The sequence below is a fragment of the Oryctolagus cuniculus genome, chromosome 17 (assembly GCF_964237555.1).
Source record: "Oryctolagus cuniculus chromosome 17, mOryCun1.1, whole genome shotgun sequence".
NCBI classification, from domain to species: domain Eukaryota; kingdom Metazoa; phylum Chordata; class Mammalia; order Lagomorpha; family Leporidae; genus Oryctolagus; species Oryctolagus cuniculus.
The window spans coordinates 45,945,966-45,961,829 of record NC_091448.1 but is presented as its reverse complement, the minus strand read 5'-3'; the positions used below and the strand labels follow the sequence as shown (position 1 = coordinate 45,961,829).

At 59.8% G+C, this 15,864-nt stretch overlaps 1 protein-coding gene across 1 annotated transcript; it reads left to right on the top strand.

Moving 5' to 3' along the window:
• The first annotated feature begins 352 nt into the window (after positions 1 to 352).
• On the top strand, positions 353 to 13,548 carry TRARG1 (trafficking regulator of GLUT4 (SLC2A4) 1). The gene is made up of 3 exons (XM_008270943.4): positions 353 to 871; positions 8,467 to 8,599; positions 11,646 to 13,548. The coding sequence occupies exons 1-3, from the start codon at positions 488 to 490 to the stop codon at positions 11,663 to 11,665; spliced, it is 537 nt and encodes a 178-aa protein (XP_008269165.1). The 5' UTR covers positions 353 to 487; the 3' UTR covers positions 11,666 to 13,548.
• The last annotated feature ends 2,316 nt before the right edge of the window (positions 13,549 to 15,864 follow it).

Here is a 15,864-nt window from a genome sequence, read left to right as displayed (position 1 = left end):
TGGGGTGGCTCTCTGGGGAAGGGGGGAATTGAAAAGGAAGTGCGTCTCTGAGGAGGGTGGAGAGGGAGGGAGGCTGTGTGGAGCACACGCGCGTACACACACACACACACACACACAGCGCCCTGCTCTCGCCTAAGCCTCACTGGGAAGAGGCGCATTCTCCTCTTCGCTCTGCTCTCCGTTGCTTCCCCGCCCATCTGTGCCGTCAGCAGCGCCAGCAAAGTTGGCCTCGAACTTGAACGGAGCTGAAGGCTCCGGCTTCCCGCGAGCTCTGCCAGGACAGCTGCAGGCCGCAGCCTCTGACCTCAGCTGGCCTTGAGAAACCCACCAGAGCCCGCTCCACGCCCAGCTGGCCCCCGGGGGCTCCTTAAGGCATGCGTCTGCCCCGGCCCTGAAGCCCCCGTGCTGGCCTGGGTATGGTGTGCTGACGTCCCTCTAGAACCCCTCGTCTGCACCAGCAGCCGGAGCAGCCCAAGGCCCAGCCAGCATGGCCAACCCCGTGCAGCCTCAGTTTCCCCTGGTGCAGGAGGCGGGCTCCACCTCACCCTTGGAGCTGCCGGAGATGGAGAAGCTCCTCACCAAGGTGGCGGACAAGGACGACAAGGCCCTGGGTCTGTCCAGGTCCCTCTCGGGGGCTCTGGACTTGGAGAATGGCCACAGCCTGCCCTTCAAGGTGATCTCGGAGAGGCACCGGGAGGCCTCCCTGCCCCGCTCCCCTTCCCGGGCCAGCTCCCGGCGGGCATCCTCCATCGCCACCACCTCCTACGCCCAGGACCAAGAAGTCCCCAAAGATTACCTCATCCTCGCCATCGCCTCCTGCTTCTGCCCGGTCTGGCCCCTCAACCTCATCCCGCTTATCTTTTCTATCATGGTAAGCACTGTTCCTTGTTCTGGGTGCAAGGGCTGGCCTGGGGTGGGCGGCACCGACCTCACTGCCCAGGGTGCAGAGGAGAGAGCCGGGTGCTGGGTGCTTGGGAGAAGACTCGCTTTCTCGGCTGTCCTCCTGCTTCCCCTTGGAGACGGGGGCCAGGGGCCCAGAGAGCTTCTGTCTGCTCTCCTCGTGGCTCCCTGTGCCTGGCAGTCACAGCATGACTTGCACCTGCTCCTGCTGGGGTAAAGGGACCCAGGAGACCCCCGGCACGACATCCTGCAGGGCACCAAGCCAACCTGGGGTCTGCCTGCTTGTGAGGTGGGGTGGCTTCTCAGAGAGTCATTCCTAGGAGTCGGCAGAGGCTGCTTCCAAAAGGGGGTCCCAGGAGGGGAGCGGGGCCTCCCGGGCCACCTGGGCATTCTACCAGCCTCTGGTTTCCAGGAGCTGACAGCGGCTTCCCTGCTGTGCGCCGAGGGCCGGGCGTGGCTCCCTTGGGGCACCCGAGGAGTCTGCAGGCTGCTCCTGGGGGAAGGAGTGTGTGGGGGTTGGGGGGTGGTTCTTGCTGGCACCCCTGACCTTGGTGGTTGCGCTGACTCCAGGGTGTCTTCAAGGCAGGGGAGACACTTTTTCCCAATGTTAGAGTCAAGGGCGCGGTCAGCCTTGCCAAGGGGGCTGTGTGGCTCAGTGTGCCCCTTTGTTGCGTTCGAGTGAATTGTCCCCAGACCGTGCCATCTGGCTGGAGACACTTTCAGGGGGCCTCACAGCAAATGTTGGTGACTTCTGAGAAAGGAGAGACATTGAAAGACTGGGGATGGCAATGACTTTGGGAATGAGGTTTGGAGCAGGTAGGCATGACCTGCTGGCCCCAGGCTGGTCAGGGCCAGGGCATGGGGTTGGGGGACATTGCCTGCTTCCCACTAAGCGGCCCCACTGCTGATTCAGCCACTGCCCAGCCCCTGGAGCAGTGGTTGTCCCACAGCGTGTCCCCCTGGGAAAGCTCATTTTTCCTCAAACATCTCTGTCTGCTTCATTGAGGACTGGTGTCCATCAGGAAAGTGTGCCCTGTCCCCAGCAAATCCCGGGCCACCTGCCAGGACTTCAGGGGGCGCGGGCAGCAGTCCTGACTCCCTGGGACTTGGCGTGGGCTCCAAAGCCAGGGTGGGGCAGGGCCCAGGGCAGGAGCTTCTTGTGCTGCCCACTGCACCCAGGGACAGCTGGGGTTGGGGAGGGGGCAGAGCCAGGCCCCAGGGTGCAGCCAGTGGTTCTGGACGGGCGGCCAGGAGGGGAGGCAGGCCCTGGGGAGGGAAGGCACAGGCGGGCTCAGGAGAAAAGTTACTGGAATCCATGGTGTGGGCGGGAGGTGGGGGCAGACTGGGAAGGAGTTGCCTTTGTCGTGGGCTTGAGACTGGGAGAACACCACACCTCCCACCCCCACCCCCCAGTGCAATTCCACAGCCTTCCCAGGCTCCTGACGGTTGCTGGGCTGGGCACAGGGAGAGCAGTGGCCAGGCCGGACCCTACCCCCAGTTCCCATGAGCCTTCAGAGTGTGAACAGGCTCTTACAAGATATTCCAAGAAGTGCCCATGCTACAGGCAACCACAAGGGAATAATGGTGGCCTTGGGCAAGTGACTCAGATCTCTCTTCTCAGTATTACTGTCTGCAAAATGGGTATGACCATCATGCCTACATTAGAAGGTTGTGAGAGCGTGAGAAGACATGAGCCACACATAGCACTTGAGAACACCGTTCGGCACTGCCTGGGTGCTGCTCCACTCTCTCAGTCACTGGGCAGCGCTGGGAGTCTCCCCAGTGGGCCATGGGGTCACCGTAGGTCTTTCTGAACAACTTAACTGAGTTCTAAGCCATGCACCATAGAGTTCACCCAGCTACAGTGTACACTGGTTTTCAGGACACTCAGACACATGCGACCTGACCCCAGTCCATCTTGGAACATCTGCTTCCTCTCCCGAAGAGACCCTGGCCCCTTTACCTGTTCCTCCTCCTGCCCCCAACCCCCCAGCCCTGAATCCCTCAGTCTCTAGGGCTTGGAGCCCAGAGGAGGGTATCAGATTTCTGTCTTGGGAGCCCAGCTTGGTGCAGGTGACATGGAGGGGCTGACGGGGTTGGGACTGACCATCAGAGAAGGGCCAGGACGGGAGGTCTGGATCAGGTCACGGCGAGCACAGAGGGGGCTTCTGGAACCTTGTTAGAGTTTTTCACTCATCTTCCAGGTGTCGTGAATGGCAGGCTGTCCTTCTGAGGGATGAGAGGTAGAGGGTGACGAGGCCCGTGTAAGTGAGAACGCTTCTCTCTGACCTGGCACTCAAGGCGCTGATAGATGAGAGGTGTGGGTGATGTGCCTGGCTGGGCGGGCAGAAGGTGGGGGTCTGGAACAGGGAGGGAGGGAGGGAGGCGGCTCCCTCCAGGAAGCTAAGTCCTATGCTAGCAGCTCTGAGAAGCCCTCAAAGGCGTGAGCAGACTCAAGATGGGGGAAGTTTGTGTTCTAGAACCAGAGTCGGCGTGGGCATGTGGCCTGGTGGTGGAGCCACAGGGGACCAAAACATCCCATATCAGAGCATCTGGTTCCCTTACCAGCTCCTGAGTCCAGCTTCTGGCTAACGCAGACCCCAGGAGGCAGTGGTGATGGCTCAAATGGTTGGGTCCCATGTGAGAGGTCTGGATTGAGTTTCTAGCTCCTGGTTGTGGCCTGGCACAGACTTGGCCACTGTGGGCATTTGGGGAGTGAACTAGTGGAGGGCAGCTCTCTGTCTCTGTCCCTCAAATAATAAAAATAATTTTAAAAAATCCTCCATCAGCCGGCACCGCGGCTCACTAGGCTAATCCTCCGCCTAGTGGCGCCGGCACACCGGGTTCTAGTCCCGGTTGGGGTGCCGGATTCTGTCCCGGTTGCCCCTCTTCCAGGCCAGCTCTCTGCTGTGGCCAGGGAGTGCAGTGGAGGATGGCCCAGGTGCTTGGGCCCTGCACCCCATGGGAGACCAGGATAAGCACCTGGCTCCTGGCTCCTGCCATCGGATCAGCGCGGTGGCCGCAGCACGCCAGCCGTGGCAGCCATTGGAGGGTGAACCAACGGCAAAGGAAGACCTTTCTCTCTGTCTCTCTTTCTCACTGTCCACTCTGCCTGTAAAAAAATTAAAAAAAAAAAATCCTCCATCACATTGTAGGAAATGGTCTAGAACAGGAAGACCGCAGGGGTGGTTCAGGTCTGAACCCAGCAATGGGCTCGGAAGGCAGGGCACTGCCAGGGGCTGTGTGTGTGTGGGGGGCAGGGCTGAGCTGGCCTCAGGCTCCCGGCTGTCCACGGTGCTCCAGGGCGGTCAGCAGGAAGTGGGCAGAGAAGGGTTCTCGATGTGAGATTTGAGGAGGGTCTGAGTAAGCAGGGAGAAGTCAGGGGCTGGAGAGAGGGTGGTGGTGTGCCCTGGCTTGGCCACTCGTACAGTCCTGGTCCCGTAGGAACACAGAGGCCCAGGCATGAGGGTCCCTGAAGAGGAGGAGATGATGTCTGGGAGTGAGAAGGGTCTGTTCCTGGGTAGAGGCAGGCAGGCAATGTAGTGGAGCTGTTTGGCCTGCATGCCCCTGAGCAAGGGCAGGGCAGGGTCAGAGACACAGGGGCTGGCGGCGGAGGGGGGAACAGGCAGGTCAGGGGTAGTCCACAGCCTGTGTGGTGCTGGGAGTGCCACCCCTGGAGCTGCGGTTGGCACACATGGGTGCCGGCTCAACCAGGACAGGGCCGCAGTGAGAGCAGGACCAGGTGGTCCAGAAGACGCTGGTGAGGGCAGCTGAGGGGCTGTGCCAAAGGCCTGGGCTGGACTGGGGCGGGGGCGGGGACTGGGCCCGGGGAGGTGGTCACAGCCGGGGCTCAGGGAATCCTAGGGCAGGTGCAGCACGAGAGGGGACTGAGGTGCTGGGGAAGAACTTTCCGAGGAGGAGCCGCGTGGGGCGATGGCAAGGGCTGGGGTACAGCTGTGGAGGTGAGTTTCTAAAGGGGACTTCAGGGCCCAGGAGAAGGAAACGGTGGAGCACCCAGGGCGTGCAGTGTGGAGGGCCCGCGGGTCCACGTTGCTAACCATCACCAAGCGCCTGCCACGTGTGAGGCCCAGGATTTTTTTGCCCGAATTTCTCATCTAGTCCTGAAGGAGCACGCATGGATCTGGGCATTGTTGTCACCTGCATTTTCCAGCTAAAAACAAAAAACAAACAAACCTGAAGCACGAACAATGAAGCACTGAACAGAGTCTGGTGCGTAGTAAGTGCCTAAGAAGCGGAAGGGGCTGCTGTCGCTATCATTAGCACGAAGCGGAAGTTTGCGATGTCAGAGGGAGGGGTGAGTCCCCAGTTCCGTTTGGGGTCGTCGAGTCCCACCTCTCAGGGCGCCCCCTGGGTGTAGTGGGCGGGTAGGGGACTCGGAGCGGCATGTTGTTCCAACAGCATGTGGGAATGCTTAGAGATCAGAGCGGCTTTGACGCGTCCTGCCCTAGGTGTTTTTGGATGGCCTGATTATGTAACAGATGTGGTGAAGAGCGTGCGTTTTTGTCGCACTCCCGTTCATTTACATGTCCTCTCACTCAGCAGGTGCCAGGTCCCAGCCAGCGGCATCTGCTGCAAACTTTGGTGTCTCTGGGGCTCGAAGGCGCACAGGTGTCTGAGGTGTGAGGACGCAGCCCTGTGCATAAAGGAGAGAGTGGACTTGGACTTTCTTTCCCTCTCCCCTCCCTGCTCTCACAGCCAAGTCAGTGTGCCTCTCTCCATGGTCCTGAATCATCACGGTACCTGGCAGGTGTGGGGAGGCCCCATCCAAATCCTGCTCCTCCCCCTGCACGTCTGGCTCACAGCCGAGGGTCCCCGGGGGGGACTGATTCAAGGCAGCCTCAGAATGTTGAGAGCTGAACTTGTGAGAAACCCCTGAAGGCTTTCTCTTTTTGTCCCCTCTTCCTCCTGATGCCTAGTCATTGATTTCCTGAGTTCCGTGCCCCAGGCTGGCGATGCAGGGAGCTGGAGGTGGTGTCCGATAGTGGGTGGGCAAACCCGCATGCCAGGTATCTTTCCAGTGGGGCCCACTGCCCTTATTTCTTTGCTGAGTCTTCTGTGAGCTGTAACTTTCCACTGGCTAAAGCAGTGTCTCTTCTCATCCCCCCCCCCCCCCCGCCTTTTTCTTCTCTTCTCCCTCAAGCATGTATCGAGAACCTGCTGAGGCCTGGCCCCAGGTTAATGTGGGGGATACCAAGATGGGGGTGCATGGTCCCTGCCCTCAGGAGGTTCCTGTCTAGGGAAGGAGAGTGAAATAGGAGAAACAATGACGGGGGGGCATTCGGTCAAGTGCAGCAGCTTAAGTCACTGCTTGTGACGCAAACATTCCATATTGGGGTGCCTGGTCTGAGTGCCCGTTACTTTGCTTCCAATGCAGTTTCTGGCTAATGCACACCCTGGGAGGCAGCAGGTGATGGCTCAAGTACTTGGGCCCCTGCCACCCACATGGGAGACCTGGGTGGAGTTCCTGACTGCTGGCTTCAGTCCAGCTTTGGCTATTGTGGGCGTCTGGGGAGTGAGACAATGGATGGAAGATTTCTCTCTCTCTTCTCTCTGCCTTTCAAATAAAAATAAAAAAAGGAGAAGGAAACAATGACACAAAGTGGTAAGGGAGCAGGGGGTTGACTAGTTGCTATGGGAACCCAGGGAGGTTCTTCCGCAGGTGACTGTTGAGGGATGAGGAGCTCAAGGAGGCAACGTGGTGATGAACCCTATGTGCATAGGCACTGGGGCATAAGCGCACCTCTCTCAGGGGGTCTCATGACCGGGATGGACTGAGGAGAGGTCATGGGGAGCTTGGTTGGCCCAGGGGGGAGGCTGTGAGATCGTCCAATGAGACAAGTGAAGGGCATAGGCTAGGGCAGGGGAGGTGGGCACAGACATGAGGGACATTAGAGAGGTGGTCAGGAGCTCACACTTGACTGTATTTGCAGGTGGGGGGCAGAGATGAGGCCAGGAGGGGAGATGCAAGGATTCTCTTCTGGGCATGGGAGCTGCAGGGAGGAGGCCTGGGGTTCCTGCTGGAGTGGACAGCCTTACTCCTGGCTGAGGCTGGGGTCAGCGATGAGGATGTGGGAAGCACAGTGCTCCAAGGGGACATGGACACCAGGGGCCTCCCACATCCCCCTCTTCCACTGCCGCCACATGGAGTGGGTAAGAGGGCAGAGGAGGAGGAGGGAGGACAGAGAAAGGTGGTGTAGTGGCTTCCTGGACGTAGAGTGAACTTGTGACTGACAGCCCAACTGGGGCGCCTCTGCCAGTGCCAGGGGCACCATTGTAATCTCACCAGGACTTACCAGACATGGTCCCCTGCGGGGTCGACGCCTTGTGCTTCTCTCCCTTCTCGGACCCAAAGCGGGGAAGAGACCCCCCTGATAGGATATAGACGACGATGCTGTAGCACTCGCTGGAGGCTTAGCCCCCATCGTAAGCTCTGCCGTATCCCTCAACCGCCCCAGAAAGTGGTGCTGTTGTCACCCTAATCGCACAGACAAGGAAGCCCAGGCACTGGAAAGGTGAGCCACTCCTCCAGGGTGGCACAGCTAGGGACCCACGGTGGCCTGGCCACAGAACCTCTGCTCCTCTCCAGGTGGCTCTGCTGGGAGCTGGCGGCCACACCTGCTCACGCGTCCAGGTGGGCTTGGGAGCCTCAGGATGGACTGTCGCACCAGTCCTCAGGCCAGACCCACCTTCTCCCTCCTCCCCGTTGACGACATTGGTCCCAGAGGCATGAACACGGACAGTTCCCTGCCCAGAGGCACCTGCAGGCCTGTCGTGGTGTGTGAGTCCATCTGCACCTCCCTGCGTCCAGTCCCCGTCCTATCCACACGTCCCCAGGGCTCGGGTCCAGGCCTCGCCCGGCCTCTCTGCTACCCCAGCTACTGTGGCACCCATCACTCCTTGGCCTCGACCCCTCCCCTCCCTCTCAGCTGGATCCTTTCCTCCCCCATCGGGAAGAACCACCGGCCGCAGCTACTCCGTCATCACCTCCGCCATCCACAGCCACACTTCTCACAGCCGCCTCTACCCGCTGCTAAAATTCCTCACCCCCACCTGGTCCTCACCTGCCCCTCTGGCCCCCCGCCTTGCACCCCTGAGCCCACTCACCAAGGACACACACATGGCCTCCCTGCATGAGATGGCACCATGGGCCACTCCTTCCTTCTGTTTAAAAACTTTTATGTATTTAAATCCCTTTATTCTTCTTGCACTGTGTGGATTTGGCCCAGGGCCTCAGGCCAGGTGACAGTTATTTTCTGAGTATTTGAGACCCCTGTGACAATGATGTGTTATTGAGCCCTTACTCTGTGCCAGGCTCTGTTTTTGGCTGTGCCCAGCCGGTAGGCTTGCTGAGGGGCCCCCACAAGAGGCCAGGCCATTGCTCTGGGAGGAGTTCTCTCCCCCTGCCCAAGGAGGGCTGCTGGTGTGGGGGCTGCACTGGGGACAGGGCGTGTCGGGGGCCCCGGCGAGGGGCCACTGCAGGGCTGCCGAGGCCCCTGTGCCCGACGGACAGCCGTCCTGATGTCCCCGCCTTTCCTCTCTCTGCAGTCTCGAAGCAGCGTGCAGCAGGGGGACCTGGACGGGGCCCGGAGGCTGGGCCGCATGGCCCGGCTGCTCAGCATCACCTTCATCATCATGGGGATCGTCATCATCATCGTGGCGGTGACTGTGAACCTCACAGGTGAGCCCCCTGCCTGGGGCAGAGGCAGGCAGCTTGCCCAATGTGAGCAGCCAGGGGTAGCCTGGCCCCCTGGGGTGGGGAAGCCTAAGAACCCCTGTGGGGACCACAGCCCTATCCCCTCACTCCAGAGAAGGGACCCCAGGGGGGTGGGCTCTCTTCTGCCTGGCAAGCGAATCAACGGGAAAGGCTATGGGGAAAGCACAGGATGGGCGCCTGGGGCCCGCGTCTGGCCTGGCTGAGCCTCAGGGTTTTAACCCAGGCAGTGGCAGGAAGAAGGCTCCCGCCTAGGGGCCAGTGTGAGCATCTCTAGGGCGGCGAGGTCACTGTGCTGTGTAAAGTGTGGCTGGACCTGCCAGAGCACCACGCACGGTGGGGACGGCAGGGAGGAACGCGTCTGTGTCACCCAGAGGCGCCTGGTGACGCCATGTGTGCTTGCTTTGCTTTGCCGCCGCCTCCTCCTCCTCCTCCTCCTCCTCCTCCTCCTCCTCCTTTTCTCTCTCTCTCCCCCCTTCCACCACGATTTACTTTATTTACTTGAAAATCAGAGTGACAAAGGGATAGAGACACACAGAGAGATCTTCTGTCCACTGGTTCACTCCCCAAATGGCTGCAACAGCCAGAGATGGGCCAGGCTGAAGCCAGGAGCCATCTTCTGCTGCTTTCCCAGGCACATTAGCAGCCTACACTTGCAGTGGTGCTTACATGGGATGCCGATGGCACAGGTAGCAGCTCAACCTGCTGAGTCACAACGCCAAGCCCCAGGGGAGCCATTTTCCAAGGTGCTCAGCTGCTTGCATAATTGATACGGCTTTGCAAGACTTGGGGCGATCCAGGCCAGAGCCATCCCACACACTCACACTGGGAAGCCCGCTCTGCCCATTTCAGTAGTCCTCCTAAGCTTTTCTCCCAAAGGTTTTGCTGCACGAGCTCAGTGCAGTGGTTAAGGTACTGTTTGGGACGTCTGCATCCCAGGTCAGAGTGCCCAGGTTACAGACCTGGCTCTACTTCTGATTCCAGCTTCCTGCTAATGTGCACCCAGGGAGGCAGCAGGCGATGGCTCAAGTTATTGGGTCCCTGCCATCCATGTGGGAGACTTGGATTGAGTTTTTGGCCTGGGCAGTTGTGGGCATTTGGAGAGTAAAACAGTGGTTGGGAGATTTCTGTGTTGCTTTTTTAAATAGATAAAAATAGGCCGGCGCTGCGGCTCACTAGGCTAATCCTCCGCCTAGCGGCGCCGGCACACCGGGTTCTAGTCCCAGTTGGGGGGCCGGATTCTGTCCCAGTTGCCCCTCTTCCAGGCCAGCTCTCTGCTGTGGCCCGGGAGTGCAGTGGAGGATGGCCCAAGTACTTGGGCCCTGCACCCCATGGGAGACCAGAATAAGTACCTGGCTCCTGCCATTGGATCAGTGCGGTGCGCCGGCCGCAGCGCGCCGGCCACGGTGGCCATTGGAGGGTGAACCAACGGCAAAGGAAGACCTTTCTCTCTCTGTCTCTCTCTCTCACTGTCCACTCTGCCTGTCAAAAAAAAAAAAAAAAAAAAAAGAAAAAAGATAAAAATAAATACATACTGAAAGATTTTGCTCCATGGAGGCAGGTGTTTGGCATATTGCTTAAGACTACAGCAGTGTTGGCATCCCATAGGGGCGCCAGTTCGAATCCTGGCTGCTCCACTTCTGCTCCAGCTCTCTGCTATGGCCTGGGAAAGCAGTAGAAGATGGCCCAGGTCCTTGGGCCCCTGTACCTGCATGGGAGACCCAGAAGAAACTCCTGGCTCCTGGCTTTGGATTAGCTCGGCTCTGGCCATTGCGGACATCTGGGGAGTGAACCAGCAGATGGAAGACCTCTCTCTCTGCCTCTCTGTAACTCTCTCTGCCTTTCAAATAAATAAATCTTAAAAAAAAAAAAAAAAAAAAAAAAAAGACTGCTTGGGACACCTGCCTCCCACTCAGAGGGCCTGGGTTCAAGTCCTGGCTCTGCTCCTGGTTCCAGCTCCCTGCTAGTGTGCATCTTGGGGGGCAGCAGGTTCAAGCGGTTGGGTCTTCTGCCACGCGTACGAGTGACCTGAATGAGTTTCAGGCTCCTGGCTTTGGCCTGGCTCAGCCTGAGCCATTTTGTGCATTTGGGGAGTGAACCAGTGGAATGAAGATCCATCTCTCTCTCTCTCTCTCTCTCTCTCTCTGCTTTTTAAATAAAATAAAGAAAAGTCGCTCCATGGATGCACCCGGGGCCTCACCCGGGACCCTGTTGGAAAGGCAGAGCCTCGGGACTCCGTCCTTCCGGTCGGGGAGGCTCTGGTCTCCAGTGCTCAGAGGGCAGCAGCAAACCTGGGATTCAGCACCGGGACCTAGGGCAAGCTTGGCCACTGGGAGAGAGAGAAGGGTCCAGGCTTGTCATCAGCCTGCCTGGTTTCAAAACCCAGGTCCTCGGCTTTCTTGCTGTGCGGAGTGAGGCCTGTTCCATGAGCTCTCCGAGCCTCAGCCCCTCCTGCCAGCAGCGCGTGGTTGGCGTGCCCTGAGAGGCTGCAGCTCACGAGCCCAGGGCAGGGCCTCGGGTTCCTTCGTCCTGCTGCTGCTTGTCAGCTTAGCCAGGGTTCTCTGGATGGCAGGTGACTGGCACTGAACCAACCACTGGACTCAAATTGAGCTGTACCCAGGTGCTCACGCCACGGCGACGGGACTCTGTCGGGGTGGCTCTGGCCTGGGCAGGATGGCCACCGGCAACTCCAACAGTGGCCCTGACAGTGGCACACATTTTAATCAGCACAGCGACTAAGCAGGAAAGAGAAATACCTTTTTGTTAAAATGGTACTGCAAATGTCCCAGGGCTGATTCTGATTGGCCCCATTAGGGTCACATGCCCACCTCTGAGCCAATCACCAAGCTGCAGTTCTCTCACTGGCTGCAGTTCAGGTCCTCTTTGGTTTGAGCCCCCGCCTCCCCGGCCTGAACCTTATCTCTGTTATCATTTCCCACTAGGAAACAAAAACCCAAATCCTTCAGCCAGGGACTTGACCCAGTGTTCTAAGCTCTGTTTCTTTTCTCTGCAGTTCATAAGAAACAAAACTAAGCAGGCGCCGTGTTAGCAGAGGCAGGCCCTGGCCGGCTGGAGCCTCTGACCCTACGCACCCCCCACACCGCGAGAGGACAGCGCGGTGACTGCCGAGTGACTGTCCCCAAGCTCCAGAGCACACACTCGGAGGGACACCCCCAAGTCACCCCACTGCCAGCCCACATCAGATGGGAAGATCTGGAGGAAGAAAGGAGGGAAGGAAGGAAGGGAAATGGACCGTGCGGCGGCCAGCGCACATGCTGGCTCAACCTCCTGGACACTCCGCAGCGCCTCGACCCCAGTGCCTCGGCTTGTTTCTCATCCCCACAGTTTCCTGGGATCAACCACAAAGCCTCAACTGCCACAAAGAGGGGAAACCAGCCCCTCCCCCAACAAGACCGCCAGGGGTGGGGAAGGGCACGGAGCAGCCCCTCCCCGGCTGCGGGCCAGGAGCAAACACCTGGGACTTCATCTTTTGTATTTTCCTGGAGAGGGGAAGACCAGTTTGTGTCTGCTGAGATCTCAGCCGGTGCCCGGAACTCAGAGGCGGGGACGGAGGCGACAGCCCCTCCTAAGTCCTCCATGGCATGAAGGACACAGAAGCATCTCTGCCAAGGACGCTGACCCCGGTGTGGGCCCCTGGCACGAGCCAGTCAGCTTCTGCTTCCCACCTGCGCTGGAGCCTGGGGCCCAACCTGGCCATGTGGGAAGGGGAGGTCCCTCCACAGCCTGCGGCCAAGCCAGTGATCCCACCCAGAACGGTGCAGGGCCTGGCTCAGGTGGACACGGCTTCAGGCCCCCAGGTCAGCCCCATCGGAGGCTCTGTGTGCGGCCTGGTGTCCCTGGCTGTCCACTAACGCCAAAGGCTTCCCCTGGAGGATGCTTTGGGTTCACCCCCGGGGACCTCCCATGGGCTCCCGGGCCCTTAGGGGCATCTGTGTTGCCTGCTGGGAATTGGGCTGACGCTCTTAGGAAAGTTTGCTGTTTGTTGGGTCTAGAGAGCCCCGAGAGAGAGCAAGGCTTGGCTGAAGGGTCCCTGGGTTTGGGCCTCCGCCCCGGTGCCTGCAGGCAGGGTCTAGGTGCCGGGATCTCTGTCTCAGGGCCCAGGGGACAGCTGAGAGGAGCTGAGCAGAGCATGGGCCTCCCCCTGGTTTTCAGCCCCTCGACACCTGTCTACAGGGGTGCTGGCGGGCATCTCTCTGGGCTGAGGGGTTTGTGTCAGTGCCCAGGCCCCGGGGGGCAAACGCCAACATTCCCTATTCCTAAAGCAGGGTCTGGCTGGGTTTGTTTGCCAGGAGCTTTGAGACCAGAATAGAGACCCTCGCGTCTCATGTGACCTTGGGGTATACTTGTCACTTGTGAGCTCCCTGGAATTGGCCACTCATAGGAGCTGGCTCCAGCAGGAGGGGCCCTGAGCAGTGGCTTCAGCAACCCAGGGACAAACCCTTATGATTCAGGGATGGTCACATGGGGGAACGAGGCAGGCCCGGCTGCAATCTTCCCTCGCCACAGTCCACCCACACAGTAGGCACCCCTGGGTATGCCCTCCCTCCACAGTTGGCACCACTGGATACACCCTCCCCCCAACACTCTTCACACTCAAGACCCCTGCTTGGGTGAAAGCACTCGACAGGCGCCCCAGGGAGCGCTCAGCTGGAACCTTCTCCCACTCAGCAGGAGCAGCCCAGAGGCCCCAGCCTGCGTGGAGGAGCAGAGGAGGAGAGGGAGGCAGGGGCCTGCTGCCCGCAGGCCTCACCAGAGCTGGGAAGGACAGTGGCCCAGCTGCCAGCTGCATGAACACAGGGGTCCCTGGTCGGGGCACTATCCCCTCCCCACCCCATCACCCCAGTGACTCTGCATTTCGTGGCATGGAGAGAAATAAAGCTGAACATACACGCTCACTTCCGGCCTGTGTCTGTGCTGTGGGGTTCAGGGGCCCGGGGTCAGGCTGGGAGCCATGACTGGGGAGCCAGGCACACAGGAGCCACAGCCCACCCAGGCATTCCTCTGGCCAAGTCATTCGTCCTGTCCGGGCCTCAGTTTCCCCAACTGTAAGATGAGTGGGTAACACCAGTCCCATCTTCTCTCAGTTGTTCTTTCTATGTATGAGCGTCCTCCAAAAAGTTCATGGCAAATGGAGTTAAGTTTCTTTGGGTGCAAACAATTTTGTGGGGAGGGTGTTTAACACAGCAGTTAAGATGCCACCGCCTATACTGGAGGGCCTGGGTTCAAGTCCCAGCTCCGCCGCCGATTCCAGCTCCCTGCTAGTGTGCACCCTGGGAGGCAGCGGGGAGGGACATTGTTGAATCTCTGCCTCCCAGCCTCAGCCTGACCCAGCCCCAGTTACTGCAGGCATTTGGGGAGCTCTGTCTTGAAAATAAATTTTAGGCCGGCGCCGTGGCTCACTAGGCTAATCCTCCGCCTTGCGGCGCCGGCACACTGGGTTCTAGTCCCGGTCGGGGCGACGGATTCTGTCCCAGTTGCTCCTCTTCCAGGCCAGCTCTCTGCTGTGGCCCGGGAGTGCAGTGGAGGATGGCCCAAGTGCTTGGGCCCTGCACCCCATGGGAGACCAGGAGAAGCACCTGGCTCCTGCCATCGGATCAGCGCGGTGCGCCAGCCGCGGCGGCCATTGGAGGGTGAAGCAACGCGGCAAAGGAAGACCTTTCTCTCTCTGTCTCTCTCTCTCACTGTCCACTCTGCCTGTCCAAAAAAAAAAAAAAAAAGTGAAAACCACACATCTAAGGGGTCTTCAAAAAGTTCGAGGGCAATGTGTACTGCACCACAATGCCAGCCCCAAGCTTATCTTTTAATTCCATTTCCATGAACTTTTTGCAGCCCCGATCTTAGGCCTGGAGAGAGCAGGGCAGGAAAGCAACCCTGGCTGCCCCGCACATGCTCTGGGCACGTCCCCCACGGATGAATCCACACGCTGTCCACTGCGGCGAGCAGGGTCTTCATCCTGGGTTCACACCAGTGAGCTGAGGCTGAGGCATGCCCGGCACACAGAAGGGGCTGAGCCAGGGCTGGGGAACTGCCCTGGCCCCTACACCTTCCAACCCCAAAGTGAACTTGTGGCCAACACGCCAGGGGAGGATGTGGGGCCCGTTCTGCAGCCCACAGAGAGGTCGCAGGCTGAGGGGCTGTGGGCAGCACGAGGGCAAGAGGCTGGGGTGGGGCGCAGGGCAGGGTGGACATGGGCGGTCAGCTTGGGAGCTGGGACACACTGCTTGGGTTCCAGTCCTGCCTGGCCACTTTAGCTGAGCCTCCTTGGGCAAGTTCCTCGCCCTCTCTGTGCCTCCCTAGATCTGAACATGAGCCTGGGATGAGGCCACCCAGGTAGCTCCCCACCCCCAGTTCAGCTGTCGACTCTGACCCACTTCCCTCTGTGGCCTGTGGCCGGGGAAGACAGGGGGCTGATGCAGGAGGGTCACAGAGACAAAGGCTTGGTCAAGCCTGGGCGCCTCTGCTCCCTGCTCCTCACCCAGCACTGGTCTGGCTGCCGTGGCCGAGCCCCTCCCTCCTGGTCCCTACCACGTATGGTGCCGCAACTCTGGGCCTGCCTCCTCAGCTTGCACACGCGGCCCGACAGGTCTGGGCGAGACTTGGCCCACTGCTGCCCCCACCCGGAACCCAGTACTCAGGACCTGACTGGCCACTGTGGCCCTGCTTTGCCAGTTACATAGGGTTAAAGGGGGCAGCAGCACCTGGTTGCCCCTCTGAAAGGTCAGGAGGTGACCATGAACACAGCCATCCCCTCTCCTGAGCCCGACCCACAGCACCCTCGCTGCACAGTCCCTGCTCTCCTCGTTCCTGGCCCTCCTGCCTGCTTCCCACCCCCTGACCCATGCCGGGGACCAGCCCGAGTGCCCAGGAAGGCAGATCACCCTCCCCGCCCCAAGCCTCTCACACACCGGCTGTGTGGTCTTGGGCAGGTCTGTTTGTCCCCTGGACTTCAGCCTCTGCACAGCAGGAGTGAGCCAGCCCAGAGGAGGCTGCGCACCTGCTGCACACAAGGACCACCTGAGCTTTACAAACCCCACATCTGGGGCCGGCGATCGGCAGTGGTTACGATGCTGCCTGGGATACCTGCCTCCCGTATCACAGTGCCTGGGTTCGAGTCCCGCATGTGGTCTCCATTCCAGCTCCCGGATAATGCGCACCCTGGGAAGCAGCAGTGATGGCTCAAGTAGTTGGGTCCCTGTTACCCACGTGGGAGA

Bases quoted from the DNA above. Each gene is read 5' to 3' on its own strand.
- TRARG1 (XM_008270943.4), top strand. From the start codon at position 488: ATGGCCAACCCCGTGCAGCCTCAGTTTCCCCTGGTGCAGGAGGCGGGC. The intron at 872-8,466 runs GTAAGCACTGTT...CTCTCTCTGCAG, and splicing joins CGCTTATCTTTTCTATCATG to TCTCGAAGCAGCGTGCAGCA. The intron at 8,600-11,645 runs GTGAGCCCCCTG...TTTTCTCTGCAG, and splicing joins GGTGACTGTGAACCTCACAG to TTCATAAGAAACAAAACTAA.